At 44.4% G+C, this 21,961-nt stretch overlaps 4 protein-coding genes across 6 annotated transcripts; 2 read left to right on the plus strand and 2 right to left on the minus strand.

Moving 5' to 3' along the window:
* Nucleotides 1-296: 296 nt before the first annotated feature.
* On the plus strand, nucleotides 297-8,355 carry LOC130389793 (43 kDa receptor-associated protein of the synapse-like). The gene is made up of 8 exons (XM_056599732.1): nucleotides 297-1,300; nucleotides 2,083-2,421; nucleotides 3,140-3,298; nucleotides 4,363-4,461; nucleotides 4,594-4,716; nucleotides 4,833-4,886; nucleotides 5,052-5,251; nucleotides 5,582-8,355. Exons 1-8 carry the CDS (start codon nucleotides 1,076-1,078, stop codon nucleotides 5,652-5,654), a joined length of 1,272 nt encoding a protein of 423 aa, XP_056455707.1. The 5' UTR covers nucleotides 297-1,075; the 3' UTR covers nucleotides 5,655-8,355.
* LOC130389792 (DNA-binding protein SMUBP-2-like) lies at nucleotides 7,087-15,010 on the minus strand. The gene is made up of 16 exons (XM_056599731.1): nucleotides 14,900-15,010; nucleotides 14,445-14,528; nucleotides 14,190-14,359; nucleotides 13,915-14,110; nucleotides 13,720-13,817; nucleotides 13,465-13,628; nucleotides 12,577-12,777; nucleotides 12,314-12,461; nucleotides 12,019-12,193; nucleotides 11,706-11,888; nucleotides 11,496-11,614; nucleotides 11,312-11,406; nucleotides 10,988-11,111; nucleotides 9,960-10,811; nucleotides 9,677-9,876; nucleotides 7,087-9,228 (listed from the first exon to the last, which is right to left on the minus strand). Exons 2-16 carry the CDS (start codon nucleotides 14,519-14,521, stop codon nucleotides 9,031-9,033), a joined length of 3,000 nt encoding a protein of 999 aa, XP_056455706.1. The 5' UTR covers nucleotides 14,522-14,528; nucleotides 14,900-15,010; the 3' UTR covers nucleotides 7,087-9,030.
* LOC130389795 (chitinase domain-containing protein 1-like) lies at nucleotides 14,974-19,438 on the plus strand. 2 transcript variants are annotated; one of them, XM_056599736.1, is made up of 12 exons: nucleotides 14,974-15,481; nucleotides 16,610-16,753; nucleotides 16,896-17,028; nucleotides 17,152-17,196; nucleotides 17,443-17,549; nucleotides 17,657-17,718; nucleotides 17,822-17,911; nucleotides 18,004-18,105; nucleotides 18,189-18,338; nucleotides 18,440-18,520; nucleotides 18,609-18,651; nucleotides 18,741-19,438. In XM_056599736.1, the coding sequence occupies exons 1-12, from the start codon at nucleotides 15,368-15,370 to the stop codon at nucleotides 18,837-18,839; spliced, it is 1,170 nt and encodes a 389-aa protein (XP_056455711.1). In that variant the 5' UTR covers nucleotides 14,974-15,367; the 3' UTR covers nucleotides 18,840-19,438. The 2 variants fall into 2 exon arrangements, with proteins under 2 accessions (XP_056455711.1, XP_056455712.1); XM_056599737.1 differs by having other exon boundaries at nucleotides 15,079-15,481; nucleotides 16,971-17,028.
* gatd1 (glutamine amidotransferase class 1 domain containing 1) lies at nucleotides 16,841-21,454 on the minus strand. Of its 2 annotated transcripts, none has more exons than XM_056599742.1 (7): nucleotides 21,027-21,454; nucleotides 20,700-20,776; nucleotides 20,461-20,566; nucleotides 20,270-20,377; nucleotides 20,093-20,169; nucleotides 19,880-19,973; nucleotides 16,841-19,647 (listed from the first exon to the last, which is right to left on the minus strand). In XM_056599742.1, the coding sequence occupies exons 1-7, from the start codon at nucleotides 21,073-21,075 to the stop codon at nucleotides 19,520-19,522; spliced, it is 639 nt and encodes a 212-aa protein (XP_056455717.1). In that variant the 5' UTR covers nucleotides 21,076-21,454; the 3' UTR covers nucleotides 16,841-19,519. The 2 variants fall into 2 exon arrangements, with proteins under 2 accessions (XP_056455717.1, XP_056455716.1); XM_056599741.1 differs by having other exon boundaries at nucleotides 16,852-19,647; nucleotides 20,093-20,184; nucleotides 21,027-21,439.
* Between the last annotated feature and the right edge of the window lie 507 nt (nucleotides 21,455-21,961).

Genomic DNA, 21,961 nt, shown 5'->3' on the forward strand with positions numbered 1-21,961 from the left:
TTTATGGTGGCAGCGTCCATGGATCTTGTGAATAGCAAGGTGCTAAAAAGGCCTATTTGTATCCCCGTGGAGGGTAACAGGGGTCGTGCAGCAGAGGAAGCTATACTAGAGGGGCTAAAGCCCTGATCCCATTGATGTGTTGCAAGAGGTTGTGCAGCTGAAACCCAAGACCAGTAACATGAGGGACTTTGTGAACTATTCTAAGCAGCAGTTGCTGACGCCGTGGCCATTGGTGGGTGTGGTGGTGGTGGGGGTAATGAGACCCACATCCACCTCCATTAGGAGCCCCAATGGGAACAGCCAGACACCCTGAGGCACGGCTAGACAAGAAGTCTCTCAATCTTTCAAAGAGGGACCAAAAAAAAAGAAGCCACATTTTTTCCGACTTATCTCCCAGCAGCACCATCGCCTCGCAGCAGAAGATGTAGTCTGGGCTCTGACCACTCACTGTGCGCCTGTCTGCTCGGGCTGATCGTTGTGGGGAAATTGCCGAAGGCGTCTATTGTGACCTTGGGAGCGCTTAGTTGAGGACAGAGCAGAATTTCTGAAGGCACACATGGTCTGGAGTGACAAGGCCATCTGCTGTGGAGCCGGCTCTGCCCCGGCGGTGGAGGGTTAGGGAGGGGAGGGGCGGTGGACTGCAGGGGTGCAGAGAATTCCTCTCGATGGGGTGCGGAGGGAGTAGATATTCTGGGATATCGCTGGCAGCACACCGCGGAGAAACGTGTTTCTTTGGCGTTTTTTCGAGCCTGAAATCCAAGGAAGAATTCGTGAAGTCCTTCAAGTGAGGAGGGATTCCTTGAATGGGCTGAGGAATAAGTTATTTTCCCCCTGCACAACCCTCCACAAGTCGCCACAAAGTCATTGGCGACAATGCTCTCAGATCGTTGCTCTTTAACCACGGTGGATCTGGTTTCCTTCGTATCGGGGCTCGGTCGGAGCTGAGAGCCGGACCCGGAGGGCCTCCAGGCACCGGTCCCTTCAGACCGTCCTCTTCGAGCCGTGGTCGTTGGGAGTCCTTCTGGGATCAGCAGGGATTTACTCGCTCGCTGCTGAAAGTGCGCGACTCAAACGGATGAATATTTTTATGAGCCATCTTGTAGCAGAGATGGGCCAGGACCAAACCAAGCAGCAGATAGAGAAGGGCCTAAAGCTGTACCAGTCCAATCAGACAGAGAAGGCTCTAGATGTCTGGACCAAAGTCTTGGAGAAGACTTCGGATCCTGGAGGGAAATTCCGTGTGTTGGGGTGTTTGATAACCGCCCACTCAGAAATGGGGAAATATAAACAGATGCTTAAGGTATGAGTTCCCACCCAATACATGATGCAAAAATTATGTTTCTTTTGTTGAATAATGTATTTTTTGCCTCACTTTGTTTCATATTTTTAGTCCTACATTTAATTTTGATAGAGGCTTAACATCAATGAATTTGGGGTAACAGGAAATATTGGAGATATTTGATCAGTGTGTACAGAATTTTGACACATATTTCTACTTCATTTCATGTTGCCTCCCTCATATTTCTCATATTTCACACATAATTTGAATTATTGACTGGTATACAGTTTCCAGAGGCATTTTGGTTATGCAACCAGTGGTGGGAATGTGTATGAGGTAGCTATTTGATGCGGGGATGCAACTGTAATTTTATATGTCATCATCTCTGCGAGGGAGATACAGTTCAACTTCTCCCCTTGCAGCATGTCAAGAACATGTAAATGGTTACGAAAAAGGCAGAGATCAAAGGTTACTACTTTGTTACTCTCAAAACCTCTCTATATAATCATACTCTCCATGTATGGCTTTTAAAATTAGCTTCATCCAATGAAAGTAAGTTAAATAATAACTACAAAAAAAAAAAGCTACAGACCACTAATACTACATCTCACTTTGAGGCAAAACCTACAGTCAAGTCGACTTTTACGTAACAGGTTTAAGTGGCATAAAGTTAATGTTATGAATTACTGTTTCTTGTCATGGCATTGAACAATACCCTATATTTCTTTATAAATGGATTAGTCTGTCCCAGAATCCTGATGATCCTCCAATAACCTATACCCTGTGCCCTCTGGTCTGTATAGTATGCCCTAGCCCAGATAGACACAGCCAGGGAGATGGAGGACCCCGACTACCTGACGGAGGGCTACCTGAACCTGGCCCGCAGCAATGAGAAGCTCTGTGACTACCAGAAGACCGTGTCCTACTGTAAAACGTGCTTGGACATGCAGGGGACCACCGTCAGCCTCCAGCTCAACGGACAGGTGTGCCTGAGCATGGGCAACGCTTTCCTGGGTCTCAGCGTGTTCCAGAAGGCCCTGGAGAGCTACGAGAAAGCCCTGCGCTATGCACACAACAACGACGACAAGATGCTGGAGTGCAGAGTGTGCTGCAGTCTAGGGAACTTCTACGTTCACCTCAAGGTAGGCATCAGGTTGAAGTTCTGAGTTGTGTTAAGAAGGCATTTAACCCCCAGGACTAAATATGCAAAGTTGAACATTACATCAAACTGTTTAGTAAACAGTGGATGGAAAGCCTGTCCCTTCGACCTGTTGGTCACATATTTTAATATAACAGCTATGTTGGTTCTGATTGCAGAAATACACTTAAATGCTTGATTATTCAACATCCCAAAGATCTCAAGACAAATTGGATGGAATCAAAGAGATTATCAGATCTTAATCCGATCAGAGAATGAGTCAGTATTCATGTGACCCCGGTTTGTGTGTGATCATATGGTATCAAAACAAAGCGTATGAATAATCAGAACGTGGAGTACTATGTGTTGTAAGCCAGGTTGCCTGAGAGAGATTGGCTGCTTAGTAGAAGCATAGAGATTTGTATAACTAATCCCTTGGCTTCCTGGGGAAGGATTGGTTTCAATGGGAGCGTGATGAGATGGTGTTCAAAGAATGGACTCCTATCACATTACTCAATGAAAACAAAAAATAGAATATGCCAGAGTCTGGAAATTAAACATCTGAAATTCAGGAATAATCACAACTGTCATGGGGGCGATCTAGTGCTCAACGTGGGTCATTGACTCTGAACGGTCTGGGCCGGCAGTACTACACAGTACACACTGTTGCTCCAGTTGTCTCCCTCCTCACCAGCCCCCACCCCCCCGTGTGTGCCCGACAGGACTACGAGAAAGCCCTGTTCTTCCCCTGCAAAGCCGCCGAACTGGTCAACGACTACGGCAAAGGCTGGAGTCTGAAGTACCGCGCCATGAGTCAGTACCACATGTCGGTGGCGTACAGGAAGCTCGACCGCCTGCCCGACGCCATGGAGTGTTGTGAGGTGCGTGCGTTTGTCTCCATGACGTGGTCGGTGCCATCGTGCCTTCGGAAGCAATGTCTTTCTTTGAATGCAATGCAAACTAATGAACGGTGGATAAGGAAGAACGATGTTTGCTTGGTGTGCCGTTTGGTCGCCGGTGCTTTCAGGCGTATAGTGTGTACTGTACTGATGTCATTGGCTTTGTGGGTGTGTGGAGGAATGCACTGTGGAGAAACCACGGAGTGGGCTAGTGACAGGTGCAGATGACAGTTGAAACCAGTGTCTCCGACCCTGACTGAAGTATGTGCGCGGAGGTGCCAGTTTTAAAGTGTTAATGAACAGATTAGCTTTTGTCTTCTGGCGGGGTTCTAGGTATGTACACGGTGACAAACATGACTTCATGTGCAGAAGTGTAAGTATAGTGACAGGATACAGGCCTACAGAAAAGTTGGGAAAGATTTGTTGCGTTTGAGCTTTTAACTCTTGTCTGGTTTTGACTCACACTTTACTCAAATGGTACTCAAATGGGTCCTCGGAACTGAAATCATGAAATGAGAATGTGTACATATAACAGAGTACACATCTCACCAAGATTTCAAATATATATAAAAAAAAAAATGGTATTCAATACTGAATGACAAATGAAGACTGAGGCTATTGGTGGACCAGAAGCAGGTGAAATGTTGATAGAAACCAAGTTTAGTTTCCATTAGAGTGATGGACATGTGTGACCACTGACCAAGTACTGTACTCACAGTCCCAACACAGTAGGCCAACTGCATCGGGTCTTCTGTCTTCTCCAATACAAATCTCTGTGATATAATAGAAAGGAATAGAGGAAAACTGTTAATCTGATTATTATACAGTATATAAAATGAACGCATAAGTCAACATTGATGTGTGTTTTTAGGCTTCCTATAAAAATATGATTATTGTGTTTGATTCATGTTTCCTGTGTCATACTTGGTACATAATCTGAGCTTCTGGTATCCAGTCTCCAGTTTGCATCTTGGTTATACAGGTGGGACTGCTTACAAGGTGGCTCCCTGATGCGTAGCAGCCTTTAATCTGCCCTCTTCCTCCAGGAGTCCATGAAGATCGCCCTGCAGCATGGCGACCGCCCTCTTCAGGCTCTGTGCTTGCTCAACTTTGCTGACATCCACCGCTGTAGGAAAGATGCTGATGTAAGCCGTCATTGTGTGTTGAACGATGCTTTTAGGTGCCGACCTTCAGCGGTTACAGCTTTATATACACTTTATATGCATTTATAATAAATCCTATTTCAATTTATTGTCACCTCTCTTCCTCGTGTCCAGAAAGCTTTCCCCCGCTACGAGTCGGCCATGTGCATCATGACCGAGATCGGGAACCGTCTGGGACAAGCACAGATCTACCTGGGCGTGGCAAAGTGCTGGCTTCTGCAGAAAGACCTGGATAAGGTGCGCTCATCTCAGACCAAAGGATGCCTCGTTAATCCTTTCAATACACTGTCATCTGGAGGTGTGAACACCAGGACACACCAGTACATAAATGAATCTCTGTTCCTCTCTCTCAGGCTCAGGAGTCTTTGCATCGAGCTGAGGAGTTGGCTGAGGAATTGGGTAACAAGGTATTCGGAGTGAATTGAACTCGAAATGTAAAAAATGCAACCACACACAAAAGATAAGTCGTAAACACAGAATGTGAATTATAAACACAATAGACAGTCTCAAAGTTGACTCATTGTGCCTCATCACCGAGTGTCTCATCCACCTCTCCCTCCTCCCCTCTGCAGCTGTGCACTCTGAAGGTGTGCTGCCTGAGCGAGGGCATGTTCCGCAGCCGGGGGCAGGGCGAGCAGCTCCGGCAGCAGGTGGTCAAGCTGCTGCAGTGCGTGGAAGAGCTGGAGCTCTACTGCGGGATGTGCGGCGAGTCCATCGGCGAGAGGGACCAACAGCTGCAGGCCCTGCCCTGCTCGCACATCTTCCACCTCAAGTCAGTGCTCCGCTCATCTCGTCTGTTATCATTCAGACTCATAGCCGTCTCTGCCAACAACGGGCAACTATTGGTGGAGTGGCGATTTCAATAATTAGAGCTATGCCCCCTCTTAGCACATCTTTGTTATATCTCTTAAGTATCTTTTAGGCCCTACAGAGACAATTCTAACTCTGATTTTCTGAAGTTAATTTTGGAGTTCTTTGTAGCAACTACAATTTTGATAATCGGCTTTCACTGGCCTCAGACTCGATTGTAAATCGCTTTTGATAAAACTGCTAAATGTACCAATGTAAGCACTAACCCTGAGGCCGTGTCCCCTCCCTGCAGATGCCTGCAGACCAACGGGACACGGGGCTGCCCTAAATGCCGCCAATCCTCTATGAAGCCCGGGTTTGTTTGACCCGCGTGCCGGGACCTTCCCCTAAGCACGCGTTGGGTCTGCGCGACATCAAGCACACACAGAGAGCCCCAGCCGGGTATACGGTAGACTCTTCTTACCCAGCAGGTGGTTCAACGTCCGGACGGCCTGGAGATGTGGACACCGCTTCACCCGGTATCAGGAGAACGTGCTCCGTTCCCCCGTCGGCCTGGCGGGACGCTGAACAAGAACTGGGCCGGTGTTGAGGGACAGCGTTAAGGAGTCAACAGTCCTTAGAGGATATTTACAGATGCCTGTCTCTGAGCCAAAGCTTACTTGGCATTAGGAGGGAAAGTATTTCACATTAAAAGGTCTGGTCGATTGAAGCCCTTGTTGTATCTGATCGCTGACCATCAAATACAATCATAGGGACACACAGAGGAATCCTGCCCGTAAAACATGTGGTTCAATAGTAGGCCACTATATATTTGATAGTTTGGTTGGAAAAGTGAAGCATAATATGTGTGCCATACATGAAACAGTTGCCGGATAAAAGAGAATTATTCTGTATTCTACATCTGTGGGTAGTCTTTGTTATGTTTACTTAAATGTGCTCCTGCATTTATAATCATATTTATATTTTTGTGCAGAACACATGCAATATCAGTATTACTATTACATTTATGTATATATATAAATATATATATATTTGATATAGGCCTACGTGTGTATATAATGTTACTTTTTGAGAAAAGTTAGATTTATCTAGTGTTTTGTCAAACCAACTGTAATATCTTAACAGATACAGAAAACGAGTACGTCTTTACAGAGCAGGGATACAGAGCTGTTTTCCTTATCTTAATGATAAAGCAACAAGTTCAACACACATTGTGTTACTCACATACATACATATTGTATTCACTGGTTATTAATGGGAAGGTATCTCTTTTGAATAGACCATCTGGAAATGTGTCGAAAGATTGCTGAGAAGGTCAGCCTTGATATGGGGAAACAATCTTATCTGACCAATTATTTGCATGTGGAATATTATTTTCAGAACAGCTACTTATTCTCAGGAGCAAGCAACCGTGGTGCTTTGGTATTTGAAGCTGTACACATTATGTAAATATAGAGGGATTGGTCATATTTTGTTTCTTGGCAGCTTTCCTGGAAATGAATATGAGACCCTTTTCACAGGTCGTCAATAGGGTAAAGTAACTTCCGGTTCCGGTAATTTTAACAACAGGTCGGTTTATTTACGTCTGTCACAGCACCAGCCTGCTCATTGTATATCACTGTGTCTATACTGGTGCAATGGCAGACCTAAAGCCAACAGACCCCTTGTTAATGAGCTACACCTGTGCATTTCCTACTGTGAAAAGGGTCTTGCATTTCGATTTTCAAATAACTTTTGTCAGGGGATTTTGTAGGGAATGGCAAGAGTGTCACATCCACGATCATAATTGCGATGTTGAACACGATGTGGGATTGCAGGCAGTTATGATTTTCTGTATCCAAACCATTTATTGACTTTATTTCACAGAACAGAGACGTTCTTCAGAAAGCTATTATCGCCTAGAAGTCCTTGAATGGATGTAAGATGCAATCCAGTCTGATAATCGAATGGTCGATATTAAGCTCATTTCAGCATGGATAGATGTAAAATATTAAGAGTTGTTGATTTTATTATGACTGCCCTGATTTCTTGGGGCGTTGATATTTATATAATACACATTTAACATAACATGCTTGCAAGAACAACCAACAATGTATGTTTCAAACCAAAACTACCTCCGTTTCTCAAAGACTCCATTCTCAGAGGATGAATGCAGCATAACAATGGATGGACATTTTTATTTATATACAAAATATTTGTATTAAATCAGCATGCTTCATAGTTGATTTAATAATGATCGTCTTCATTATTTTTCTGAGATGTACTGTCGTATTATCATTATCTTGGTCAGGATTTGTTCCATTTGTTGAACATACTTTTGTCATGCCAATAAGCCATTAAATGAGAATGCATAATAATTTGTTACACATGTCGAAAGGTCTTTGTGGGTTTCAAAGTAAGTTACAAAAACTAGAAATGTATCCTGTAATATGCATACACTGTATAATAGCCATTATGCCATTTGTTATTGTGAATAAAGATTTTTTGTTTGTTTGTTGCGAGTCTCAGAAGTAGTGATTGGACCCTATTTCTAACTGACCAGGGGCCTACCGCGACGGTAAGAGGGTCAGCAGCGATGGCTTCACACTCACAGTCGGATGCTCCCCCCTATTCAGCCTCCTGGTCCTGCTGAAATGGGGCCCATAACTCTTGACCAGTTTGTTTACAGAAATGTCAGAGAATGTAAAGGATCTCAACAATGCCCTCTTGGCACATTGTCTGTTGCTGAGAGGCCTTCTGACAATGTCCACCTAAAGATAGACAGAGCCATGTTTCAAGAGCAAAAGGACACGCAGTCATTGTCCCCCTGTTCACATGGATGTAGAGGCCAGAGGCCCCATATACATAGGATGAGAGTGAATTAACTACCGGGTTACAATTATCTCATATTAGAATGGTAACCTTGAAGTAAGGAGCAACTTCTCTGTAAATTCAACACCTATAAATTAGGTTAAACTTTATCAATTGTCCATCATTTTTGGAAATTATGGTTTGAAATGGGTAATGTTGGTGACCATGGTAAATAATTAGCACAGAAGGATTCAAAAGTAGCCTGTATTGCCGTGGTTCTCAAACTTTTTACACTAGTGAAACACTGTCAAGGGATTTTTTCAGCCGAGTTATCCCTGCAGGTAGTAAATAATAAATAATTATTATAACACATAAATAATGTATGTGCGTTCTATTTCGCAGTGTCAACATAAACATTAAAAGGGTGTAACTAATAACAATTTAGTGAGAAACATGGGCCTGTGCTTCATGCAACTGTTAATTAATCGGCTAATTTCTCCCCTCAAAAGAAGCACAACGCCAGGGGAGGGTCAGAGCATGTAGAAAAAAAATATTCCTCCCGAAACCGACAACATTTTATTGATTCTGGATGTGCTTTCTTTCTCACAGATTCTCCTTTCTACTTATTGTCAGAATTATGTTTCAACCAATCACATCCCATCACATTTTCTAAATTTTCTTTTGTCTAGCTTTCCAAATTAAAACTTGCTCAGGGTGAAACAAATATACATAGTTTGCTTTTATTTATTTATTTATTTATTTAAATTAGTACCCCCTGCAGTCCTCCAGAGTACCCCCGTTTCAGAACCACTGCTTTATTGCAATGTAGTTAATGTCTTCAGTTAATGTTTGCTAGTGTGTTCAAAGTCAGAGATTGTGTTCACTGCTGCCATCATATATATTGTAAATCTTATCTCACATGTATCTTTATGACATTTTAAACTAGAATAACTAATTACTTTTCTCTTTGCTTTTGAGTTTCCTTTTAGATTCCATGTCCTTGAGTTTTGAGTCCAGCTTACGTTGCAGATAGGCCTTCTTGTTGGGATCCATAGAAGTGTCCTTTTTCCCACTTCCAGCGTACAGAACGCCTTCCCTGCTGATCCTCATGCGAGCGTTGGCCTTGGCCTTGTCCCCACAGCCATGAACCTACAAGTTCCCACTAGAGTTACTCACATTGTATAACACCTTAAAAGAAACACACATTTCCAACCAGTACTCTACAGTATTTGCTAGCGATGTGTTCTTGCTTTTCATTCTGAACATATATTAATGACTGCCCTGTAGTTCCCAAAGTCTGTTTCTTAACCAAATATCCAGATTCAGAAAGGGATGAACCTGCCATGTTTGTCCTGTGCCTATACCTCTGGATAGTTCTGGTTGAGATGAACGACTGACTTTCAGAAACTGGAAGTTCAATCTCTGCGACCGCATCTCACTAAATGGTCTGTTTGTACGTTCTTGCGTCGGGCCATGGCGCCCATTGCTCCACAAAAGACACATTTGAGCAAATCTTGTTTGTGTGTGCCAAAGTGTGCCAAAGCAATCAACAAGCAGTCCTTGGTAATGCTCCTGGTTCTGCGTGGGTGGGTCTCACCTCTGGTACGTGGTGGCCCAGACAGAACTGTCGGTTGCAGTAGGGGCAGAGCTGGCCGAGCAGCCGCACGGAGGCCTTGCACTTGACCAGACTGCACACACTCTCCGCCTTCAGCACCGCCGATATCAGAGTGTCGAAGTCCTCCTCCGCGCCCGCGGCCGCGGCAATGTCACAGACCCCGGCTTTGGTGCGGCTCTTTCCTGGAAAGGGTGTAGGACAGGTCAACCGAAATATCCCTCCACAGAAACAGGGAACTATATCTGATCGTACGAACAGTGCTCACCTTTCGCAGGCTTCTTGGCCGTGGGGAGCTTCCCAATCGCTGCCTGAACCTGCCTCTTCTGCTGAGCTGCCTCCTCCCGTCTCTGCTGCTCCCTCTTCATCCTCTCCAGGTGCAGACTCTTAAGATCCCCTGGTGGTTGTTGAGAAGAGGTGGCCGCTTGTGGCTCCGATACCGTCTCCTCCTCCTCCTCCTCCTCCTCCTCCTCCTCCTCCTCCTCCTCCTCCTCTTCTTCTTCTGGTCGCGTCGGCCCGGACCCAGGAGGAGGTCTGGAGACGGTGATGCAGCGGTCTCTACCCTCTCCTCTGCTCTCGTGTCCCAGCCCGAGCTCCTCGGAAATCCGGTGCACCAGCATGCGGTCGTGGGAGTTGAGCGACGGTGGGAATCGCAGTTCTTCTTGAGAAGGATCCCTTAGGTAAGTTTCCACCTGCTCCCTAATCTCGGCGGACCGGGTCTGCGTCTTCAGCTCCTCTTCTGCGGTTAAGATGCGGGGCTTGGTGGGCTGCCGCTTCTGGTTCACCGGGTCTTCTGGGACCCTGCCCCCAGCAGCCTTCGTCTGGGTCTTTTGGTTCTCTTTGCCTGCAGCCTGAAGTTTGACCTTCTGCTTGGTTGACGAGGCAGCAGAGAACTTGGTCTTGCTGTCGTTCAGGCTGCGAGTGTAGTTCAGCGGCACGATGTCCTGGAGGTACTCGAAGGCGGTGCGGACCTCGCCGTGGTCCGTCATGTGACTGATGAGGGACTTGAGGAAGGCGTGACTCTGAACCGTCTGGGAGTCGCAGATCACGGCCAGGTGGCGCCGGGCGCGCGTCACCGCCACGTTGATCCTTCTGTCCTCAGCAAGGAATCCAACCTCACCTGCACACAGAAAATACATGAAGAAGAAATAAAAACATTAATGCATAAATAATAAATAAAAACTAATATGAATTAAAGAATCAACAGTGTCAGTAAAACATTGATCATGGTGTTAAATACCCATTTTATGGATATGGATAGATGTACACAGGAACGTATTCTATATCAGGCCTTACCTTTTCGGTTGGACCTGACTAGTGTTAACACCACAGCCTCCTTCTCTCTGCCCTGAAAGCCGTCCACAGACTTGATCTCCAGGGCTGGATACCGTCCAGAGAGCCTCTGGCGCAGAAGATCCACCTTAAGGAGAATATGACAAATATAAAAACGCATTCCACAGGGTTGTTTCAGTGGGGTGAGGGCAATAAGCCATACCCATTAATACATGTATTAAAAACCTTTAATACATGAATTTACAACAACTAACACATTTATTAACAGTTTCTGCTTATTAACCAATAGTAATATTTCGGGATCATTTTAAATAAAACAATACGTACTTGTAAATTGTATGGAGCAATGACGGCGATGTCTTGAGGTTTTAGTCCAGCCTCCGTCAAACATATGATGTGTAGTTCAACAAGGTCCACTTCCCCTGAGAACACAATCAAAAGAATGTGTTCGTTATTGTACCCCACAGACATGCTTAAAACAACACGCTCACAACCCATCCCTTAAGCTGACCTTGGTTGCCCTTGGACTGTTCTTCTGTGACCTCCATCTCGCTCAGCCCACAGCCCGCCGTGTCGATGAGGAGCAGGGGTGTGCTGGTCTCCTCGACGCATGCAATTCCTGGTAGATCTCTGTGGCAACAGAAAAAAGAAAGAGGATGAATGAAATATTTGAATGTCAGCACAAGATATTCAACGCGCCCATCTTGAAGCGTGCCCTCACTTCAGCAGGTGGCCCTGCACTGAGCTGTGTGCGGTCAGACGCCCCTGGTACATCTCCCTGGAGGCCCAGTCCATGATGAGGTGGTGCATGCGGTACTGGACCGTCAGCATGCGAACCACGGAGGCCCCAAACTTCTGGATCAGTCTCTCCATCAGACTGACTGCCAGGCCCTTCGACGCAGCGCTGCAAGAGACATCAGGACCAGGCGCTTAGCAAACCATTGTAGCACAACCCAACGGTTCACTTGACAACGGTCGTCATCCTGAAAATATCCTATCTGACTAAATCCAATACAGGGACCACCAGATCGCACGTTTGGGACTTGATGGTGGGGGGGAGCTGCTTGTAGTCCCCAGCCAGGATGCATTTGCGTGCGTTGAGCAGAGCGATCCAGCAGCTGCTCTCGAGGGCCTGGGCACACTCGTCTATCACCACCCAGTCAAAGTGGCCGGGCGGCAGGTGTCTAAGGGGCCCATCGTTGGAGGCCCCTGGGCAAGTGGACACACACACACACACACACACACACAAAAAAAAACCGTAATTGGTCTCAGTTTCTCTCTGTCATGCTTCCGGACATCAGCCTGCCTGAGGAGGACGGTGGATATTACCTGTGTTGGTTGATAACACCACGTCTGCACTTTTTAGGACCTGACCGATGGCCGTTGCTTCCCTGGATCGGAGCTCTTTCCGCAGCTCCCCGATCTCTCGTTTGAAACTAAAACGTTCACCTTTATTCCGCGTCTTCTTCATCCCCATCTGGAAGCGGAGGAAACGGATGTACACGAGTCAGCAAATAGAAAAGCCTATGCAACATTTAGAAATGTTGCATATGACGATGATATTAGAGTGTGGAACATTCTAGCATACTTACGAAAGCCTTATCCATGTCCTTCCGGATATCAGAGATGATGTTAGTGTTGTCACTCTTGGCCAGCACGGCGTCCAGAGAGTGTTTCTGGATGGACTCCAGCAGCCGGGCGGGGTGGCCCAGCCTGAGGACCTTCACCTTACAGCGGGCCAGCCGCTCCACCAGGTTATCAACCGCCACGTTGGAGGGGGCGCAGCACAGGACCTGGGGAACCAGGACGTACAGCAGAGGCCATCGTCCAATGAAGCTTAAGGCCCAATCTCATTTCTATCCCTTACCCATTCCCCCACCCCCTTGTTTTGAAGGGGTAAGGGGAAGGGGTAAGGAGAAGGCGTAAGGGGTAAGGGGTAAGGGGTAGGCCCAATCCTATTTATACCCCTTACCCCTTCAAAACAAGGGGGAGGGGTAAGGGGAAGGGGTAAGGGGTAGAAATGGGTTTGGGCTTAAATGGCAAACGTAACAAACAGATAAAATAGTAAAAACAGTATATTTTTATATTATATACATTTTATTCTCATTCCTATGTTAATAATGAGTTAATAATCCACATTGCATCAATAATAATGATAATCATTTACCGCAGCAGGTACTGGAACTTCATTTAATTATTGGTTGCTCGTTACATTTAAGAGCAGGCATCTCGTTCTGGGATTGGGGATCGAACCATGTACCTTCAGGCTGGGCGTTAAACAACCTTCTAGCCACTACGCTATCCTCCCCCCTGAAGTTCAGGCATCTTTACTTTGTTAAAACATCTTGATAGAGAGATATATATATATAATATATATATATATATATATATATATATATATATACATATATACACACACACACACACACACACACACACACACACACACACACACACGCCAGTTTAAGCGTATTTCTCACCTTGTTCCCTTGTTTAACAGCCTGGAGAATGACCTCAACCACAGTGGTGGTTTTCCCAGTGCCAGGCGGGCCGTGGATCACAGCCACGTCCCTCTGGGACAGAGCAAAGGACACGGCTTCTCTCTGGGAATCATCCAGATCCTGGTTGAAGAAGCCCAGATCATCTGAAAAGGAGGGACACAAATGCATGCTTAGGTACGCTATGGGTAAGGGGAAATCAAAATCACATTTCATTAATGGAAATAGTTGATGTACTTGTCTGTGACTGGGATCCAGGTTCTGAATAACCAAACAGAACATTTATCAAGTTTGAAGCTGGTCCGTTGCTGTACCCGTTCAAAGTATTCAACGCACTGCAAGACAAGACATCCAATCAATGAAAACTGATTGTGACAAGGATTTACTAATTTGGTTGTTTTGCACGTTTAGCAGCCTTTAAAAGCTCCTCACCGTGTCATCCGCTTGTAGGTGACATTGTTGGCTAACTTCAGCAGGTTGTACAGCGAGTCGGTTTCAACATTGAAGTCCTCTTGACAGTCCTCAAAGGCTACGGTGACAGATGTCTGACTCGACTTGGTCACTATCCCAGTCCCGATCTGGGAACTCGCACTGCATCCAGCGGCAGCATACAAACCAACGATGTCCCCTGCAAAAAATCTCCACGTTTTCACAATCTACAAAATGTGAAATTGAATCGAGATCTCGTTCACGAGTATCTTTCTTACCCGGTCCGAAGCCGTTACTTGGAAGAACCGATACCCCCATGTGTTTCCTTGGTTCCAGAACCACTAGTGTCCGGCCGTACAGCCCCGTTGACTGACTGGCTATCTGTAGTTTTAGCAGGCACACTCCTTTGGTTTGGAGGTCCTTCAGAGAGCTGTTCTCCTGCCATACCCTGAGAGGAAGACAGACAAATGGGTATGGGGTTCATCATTGTTTTTTATGTGATGTTATCCAGTGAATTATATTCATGTAAATACCTGGTCTCTTCGATTTCAGCTTCTCTCTCCTCCTGCAGAAGCTCAAGTGTCTTGGACACAAACTGTTCAATTTCCATATCTTAGCTGTAGATGACATTAACAAGGAACAACCAATAGTAGAAGATTAACTAAACCAAAACAGATAAAAACGAGACTTGTGGCACTCAGTACAGTAAACCTCCCTTCAGTGACACCCACCCACCCAACCTCTGCTCTCCAAATGCACCCAAGGGTGACAATAGTGATTGACACCCTTGCTCGGTTCAATAGTTAAGCAAGCACTTAGCTACAGGGCATGTTACATTACAATCCGTCAAATGTTGAGCTATTTTAGAAAATAACAGCTAGCAACACATTGATAAACACCCACGTGTCCTTCATTGTAAGTTAAGCAAAGCTCGTTAGATAGATAAATATATAAATGTGATAACAAGTGACAATATAGTTGTAACTACCTGATCGACTGTCAACAGCGACCAATGAGATACTTCTCTTCTTTTACTAGTCTAACGGTGCAATCCTATGCGGACGAGAAGCCACACCGCCATCTATCTGCTGAGGACACACACACACATACACACACACGATTAATTTTGTTGACTCGACGGAACCTTTATTTTGAAGGATATAGGATAGCTGTACTTACTTTCCCTCGACGCTGTGTTCTCTCCCCTCACCCCTACGCTGTCAGTCCAGCTCAACAGAGCTAGCTCTTATTAATAGTTTACATGACTACATCATCTAATTAATCATTCACATGTTCACTGAACAGCTAGGATCCTCCACATGTTTTAACCTTCTGAAGCATGTCTGTGGTTTGGTTTTAGGAGGACGTCAGCTTTCTGTTACGACCAGGAAGAAAGCTTCCTGCGAAGGGCTGCGACCCCGGTTTATTGATTTCTTTGTGGTTTATTGAACTCTAAATGGAAACAAAATCACTTTTGGTCTTTTTGTTGGCCACTTGGAGTTGGTCGGTGGTCAGTGGGACCCTTTCAAAAAAGGACGCCAAGAAGACGCACAAAGCTGAGGTGGTGGAGGTGAGTACCTGTTCATTATAGAGTCAGGACCCTACAAGTCTAGGGGTCATGATGATGACCATGTAGATCAATGGTCAGGGCCCGACAGGTCTATGGTAAGGGGGGGGAATCTCTTGGCACCTCACGATTCGATTCCGATCATGAGGTCAACGATTCTATTCTAAAGCTGATGCTTTATGATGCATCTCGATTTTTATGTAGTTCATTTCCATGCGTGATTTTCAAAAATAATTATATATACCTCTGAGTTTGCTACTCAGAGTTTGCTAATCACTTCCTACTTTTGTGATGATCATAAAAGACATCAACAGATGAATTAACTTATCTCATATTTTATTAGAGAGAGCTTTTGTGACAAATATTACTTTCTATGAACAATGCAATAATCAATGCAGCTTGCATTACAACACAATATGGAATTATGTAGTAGTATTCAGTTTTATTTTATTTCAAATTTTTCTAACCCATTAAAGAAAAAGATGCTCTTCAATTAGAAGGAGTTCTTGTGTCTGGCTGTGAGTTTGCGTGCATGCTATGCGTAGGCTGAATCGCAATCGTGTCAAGACAAATCAGATAGGCCATTACACTGAATATAAATTAAATAATTTTAAAATTACTAAAATTATCCCTCTCTGGTTAACAGAATGTTGCAGCAGGCTAGCAAATTACAAAATATTGTTGTTTTTTATTTCGATTATTAATTGATCTGCATCGAGACGGAATCGTTCTAGAGAGAATTGTGATGCATCGAAGAATCGATTATATTTCCCACCCCTAGGACCCTACACGTCTATTGTCAGGAAACTACAGGTCTATATTCTGGACCCTTCAGGTCTATGGTCAGGACCATAGGTCTATGGTCAGGAGTCAGGACCCTACAAGTCTATGGTCGGGACCCTACAGGTCTATGTTCAGGACCATAGGTCTATGCTGATGATGTTTCCAATGTATGCTTCCAGACATTCAATCATCTCATGCTGACAACAAAAAAGTGACATTTTTGCACACACAATAGGAACTATTTCATTTTTTACCTATCTACGTACTAGCTTCCTTTTCTGACTTCCTTCCTACTCTCTATGTGTGCACAATATTATCTTATCATATCTCATATTCTCTCCCCGCCAGTCGTCCCTGGCTGAGGTGTCTGTGTTGGACCGGGGCCTGGTTGTGTCAGACCCCCAGTGGAAGGACATCGTGAGGGAGGAGAAGAGACACTGCTCTCACATCAAACGCACCTTCCAGGGACATGTCCTCGGATACATTACTCCTGTAGGTCTTAAACCAAGTCAGTAGAAGTTGCATATTTTGTGTATTATAATGTTTAATTCCTTTGGATATTAACTATTTGAATAGGGCCCTCAAGTCCAACAGTTAATATGCAATATTCACTTTCACTCCCTGGTCTCCTCAGTGGAATTCCCATGGCTATGAAATAGTGAAGGTCTTTGGCTCGAAGCTGAGCTCAGTGTCTCCAGTGTGGCTTCAGGTTCGCAGGCGAGGAAAGAACAGCTATGACGTCACCGGACTTCAAGACCATGATCCGGGTATGGAGATGGCATTGTAATTTAAAACTTTATGCCGATTCAGGGGCCTCCGTTTAAATATTTATCAATAGTATTTGGTTTTGGTAAAAGCATCTCATAAAATAAAATTGTTCTCCCATATAGGCTGGGTCAAAGCTGTGATTAAGACCAACAGAAAAATCAGAATAGGTAAGTTAATGTTCTTCTTCTGAATAATGACAACCTAAAAAATATGTCATTATTCGTTACACGTTGCTTTGTTTGATTTGAGTTTTACCGATTTTTAAAGATTAGAAAAACTTTATTTATCCCAAAATGGGCAATTTCGTTCACAGTTTCTACAGGTCTATATTCTGTACCCTTCAGGTCTATGGTCAGGACCATAGGTCTATATTTCGTTCAAAGGTTTTAAGTGTAGATCCTCTTCCGTCTCAGTGCCTCGGCTGCTGTTTGACGGTTGGTCCTATAAGGACTACATGAATGTTCTGGAGAATGAAGATGAGATCGAGGAGCTGGCCAGTGAGCTAGTGGACGTTGCAACGGTAATGTATTACTGGGGCACGTTCCACAGCAGCTTGCATAATGTACGGTGCATCCACCTGGCGTTCACTGTATTGGTGATGGCATCGTGCCGTGTTTTCATCAACAGACAGAGCACTTTCATGGTTTTACATTGGAGCTGTGGAGCCAGCTGGGAGGGAACAAAAGAAGGTGAGCTCATCAGGACATAATGATTCCTGTCGCCTTGCTGCCACAGGTTTTACCCTGGGTTCAAATTCAACTAGTCAAGTCTACTATGTTCTTGACATTGCAGTGAGCTGGTCCACCTGATCAAACACGTCTGTGAGACTCTGAAGGCTAAAAGGTTGGACTGTTTCCTGGTCATCCCACCTGTTCTGACCAGGTAACCCGAATGGGAAATGTACCTAATGCAAATGATACAACGACTTCAGGCATCCTTTCTGACCTTGATAAAAACATGTGCATTATAAACAGCTATGGCAAGCCAGGCATGTTTGGTAGAGAGGAGTTTGAGCAGTTGGCTCCCGTTGTGGATGGATTCAGCTTGATGACCTACGACTACTCCAGCGCAGGAGAGTAGGTGCTAGCATGCTCTTGTGTCACATGTTAATACGACAACAAACCTGGCGCAACGTTAAACATGTATGACTGTTTCTTAGCCCCGGGCCGAGCGCCCCGCTGCCCTGGATGAAGGGGTGTGTTCTGGAGCTGGCCCCCAGCAGCCAATGGAGACACAAGATTCTGATTGGGCTGAACATGTACGGTATGGACTTCTCAAGCCAGGGAGCAGATCCAGTCCTGGGAGGGAAGTAAGAAGAGCGCTGGACCCTGATACACCTTATCAAACTTGATGAATGGATAATGGCAAAATCCTTTTCATTTTCATTCATTTTTTATTAATTATCTGCAGGTACATTGACGTTCTGCGGGAACAAAGGCCAAAGCTTCTTTGGGATGATTATGCCGGAGAGCATTACTTTAATTACAAGAGGTAATGAATACTAAATATGGGTTAAGGGATGATATTGTTAACATCCATCGGCACCAATCACTAACTTTTTACTCATTTTATTTTTTAGGAACAACGGCGTCAAGTGTAAAATGTACTACCCGACCCTTAAGGTAAGAACTCTTTAGATGCTTTGGCAAAACATGTATGTTTATCAGGTCAAACTATAGGGAAATAACTTATTTTTTCATTTATTTTCCAGTCACTCTTCATGAGGATCTCTTTGGCCACAGAACTGGGTGCAGGAATTTCCATGTGGGAATTAGGACAAGGACTGGATTACTTTTATGATCTCCTATAACGTGGGAAAAGGACTGCTCTGGTTTTTAAGAACATTAGCAAAATGCACTTCCCAAACCTTCCATACCAAACGCAGTAATTGTTGCCCTCGACTCAAACCGATAACCGGAAACCATCAAGAGTATATTTGTGCTGCAGTTGACCTTGGGGTTGGCAGGGTGTCATATTTTGAATAAATACATGGCAGTAACGGTTGTACTACCTCAAAAGCATGGTACATAGTAGTACATTAAACCAACATTCAGGAAATCGGAGGTATCTAATTTAATTTATTTTTAATATATTGATTGACAAGACTCCAGATATAATGGCAGAGAAATCATTTCACGAATTGTATAATATGCTGTGCAATTCGTACACTTGTTAATAAAGTGCTTCGATTGCTTGGCCTACATGCAGGCTTCTGCTGAAATTAGTCCTGTGTGCCATCAGCTGAAGTCCTGAGAAACATCTTGGTTCATGACATGTATTTATTCCTATTCTAGTAATTTACCCATCCCTTTTTGAATATATGTCTGGGTCCCTTTTGCACTTGACATTCAAAAGTCAATGACTTTATTTGTTCAATAAAGAAGACTTCACATTTTTCTCCCAGGAAGTTTTCATTGACAAACACATTGATCCATTACATTTCAAACACATCTGTAAATTAAAAAAGCAATGCACACATTACTAAAGCATTTATGTTGGGGTTCTACTTGCAGTCGAGAGCAGGATAAGATTATTCACAGCGACTGAAGTGGACTGGACGTTCTGACCAGTTATTAAGTGTCTGTCTATGACGACATGCATGGCATCCGCTTGGCTTGCTAGAAAACCAAAGAGATAAACACAATCAAGATTAAAGATTCAGAGTGGCAAAACATTCATATCTAATTCCTATAATGACTTTAAAATGTTTTATTTTCATTTATTTAGTTGATAGGGACAATGTTCATTGATTAACAGACAAGTTGCTTGCTGTAAATAAGCCAGTTAGCTGCAAATGCTAGTTTCCATCTGTTGTCCCTAGCCAGATCTTAAAAGTTGGGAGTAGCCTACCTGTATATGAGCCACCACTGTCTTTTACAAAGTCCTCCACTATCAAGGGCAGGTTGGCAAAGTCTGGGATCCGCACCAGCTCAAACACTGATGGCTTCAGGCAAAACAAAATACAAGTATGTTATAATAGAGTACATCAAGTGGAAAACTGAAGGCTTCAATGAATGGTTATGAGGACGATATTTTCTCAGAGAGTTATGACCAGACACACACCCCTGTTAAACTGTAGCCACTGAAGATCCACTGTTGTCCCTCGGTGGAGCAGCATAAAGCAGACACGCCATATCCCACTGCACACACAGGCTCTGTGTACAGAGACAGGCAATACTGGCACACATTCAACATAAAGAAAACTGATAGGCTAAAATATAAAATGAGGAGCACACTCACTCTGCTGGGAGATGAAGTGTGTGAGGATGCGGTGCAGAGAGCCACTGTGTGCCAGGTCATTCAGTGCCCCGGGACAGTCTGGTATGAGGAGTGCTTGATAGCGGGCCCCTAGAATGGATCATTAGGACGTGATGTTGAACCAGGCAGAATATAAGGCAAATGTACATTTTTTAAAACTAGCACAGTCCCACCATCTATAGATTCAAGTTTGGCTGGTGTTGCGTAAGGTTTCACACTGAAGTCCTGCACCCATCTGGCAGTGCTTTCATCGACTCCCACGAAGTCTATAGGCTTCCCCTACAATGCATACCACATGAGATTGAAAAATAAATAAAAAATTGAAAAATGCTCCTCAGTAAAACCTAGGCTCGACTATGCGTTAACAATACAAGTTAAAAACACACAAACAAAAACAAATATTAGGCGTTACCCCGGGCGTGGCTGTCTGTAGGTTAAAGACAGAGCTGCAGAGACTGAAGGACTGATGGAAGGACTTTGCTGTGACTCCTAAAAGAAGTACAACATAAACGAAGACTTTGAGGGACAAGACAAAAAAATGGGCAGCTGAGAAGCCGATCAATACAATTTATTGATTGCTTATCAGTTGATATAGACACCTCGATTTGGTGTCAGTAATGGTTTATGGACGGCAATTGACTTTAAAGGAAATGCTCATTTATTTAATGATCTTGTTGCACGTCCACTAGTTGGCTAACCACAGAAACCAGCTAACTCGGTGATCGACTACTCGACCTACCTTGAGGAGCAGCACTCGCCACTATTAAGCACGTAGGTTTTGAAGACATGTCATGAACGTGTTATGCAATAATTTCTTTCAATATGTTATCGTCGTAAATCAGGGGATTTGAAAGTTTGATTCCGACCAACAGCCGAACGGAAATCCTGTCAGCAGCAGCCGATACCATCTGACTGCTCTACGCCAATAACAAGCTTCAAAATAAAAGTTCGAGGGCAGCACAAATACAAAATTCATACACGGTCAACCAAGCAGTTTCCAGCAGTGATCAGTAGGTGGCACTCTTCCCTCTGGCCGAAAACATCAATCCCCGATGCCCCAGTAGAGTGACGGGGACACTGCTGTGGAAGATGCCGTCCTTCGGAGGAGACATTAAACTGAGGTCCTGACTCACTGAGGTCATAAAAGTAGTGGTGCCGAGATGATGCCTCATGAAACGTCAAAGCCTCATGAAACGTCAAAGCCTCGCAGCCAGATGAACCACCAAAGTGGTTCGACCCCGAAGCTTCAAATTAGTACGCTAGTAGGGACACTAGTGGCGAATGAAATTATGATGAAAGAGTTTCCTGTGAACCCAGCCCAAAATGTACAACATCTGAGAATTAAAGTCATTTCAGTGATACGTGTGAGTGTGCCGTTCATAAATATCTCCCGAGCTCATGGTAGAAAATAAATTATTTGACAAAGATTTTAAGTATTCATCCCGGGCAAAATAGAAGGTCTTATCAACTACAGTAGCCTACTAATAATTGTAATAATACAACTGCATGATGACTGAGAATGAGTGATTAATTCAATAGCCATTAAAGTGATCTTTGAACTGGGTTGTGTCTTCTTTTTGTAAGTGATGTGCATGTGCCAATTGTGAACCCATATTGCGGAGCAGCCCGAGATGAGGCCTCGCACGTCACACGCTACGTCATTTCGCCTATGTG

The sequence above is a fragment of the Gadus chalcogrammus genome, chromosome 9 (genome assembly GCF_026213295.1).
Source record: "Gadus chalcogrammus isolate NIFS_2021 chromosome 9, NIFS_Gcha_1.0, whole genome shotgun sequence".
In the NCBI taxonomy this organism is placed as follows: domain Eukaryota; kingdom Metazoa; phylum Chordata; class Actinopteri; order Gadiformes; family Gadidae; genus Gadus; species Gadus chalcogrammus.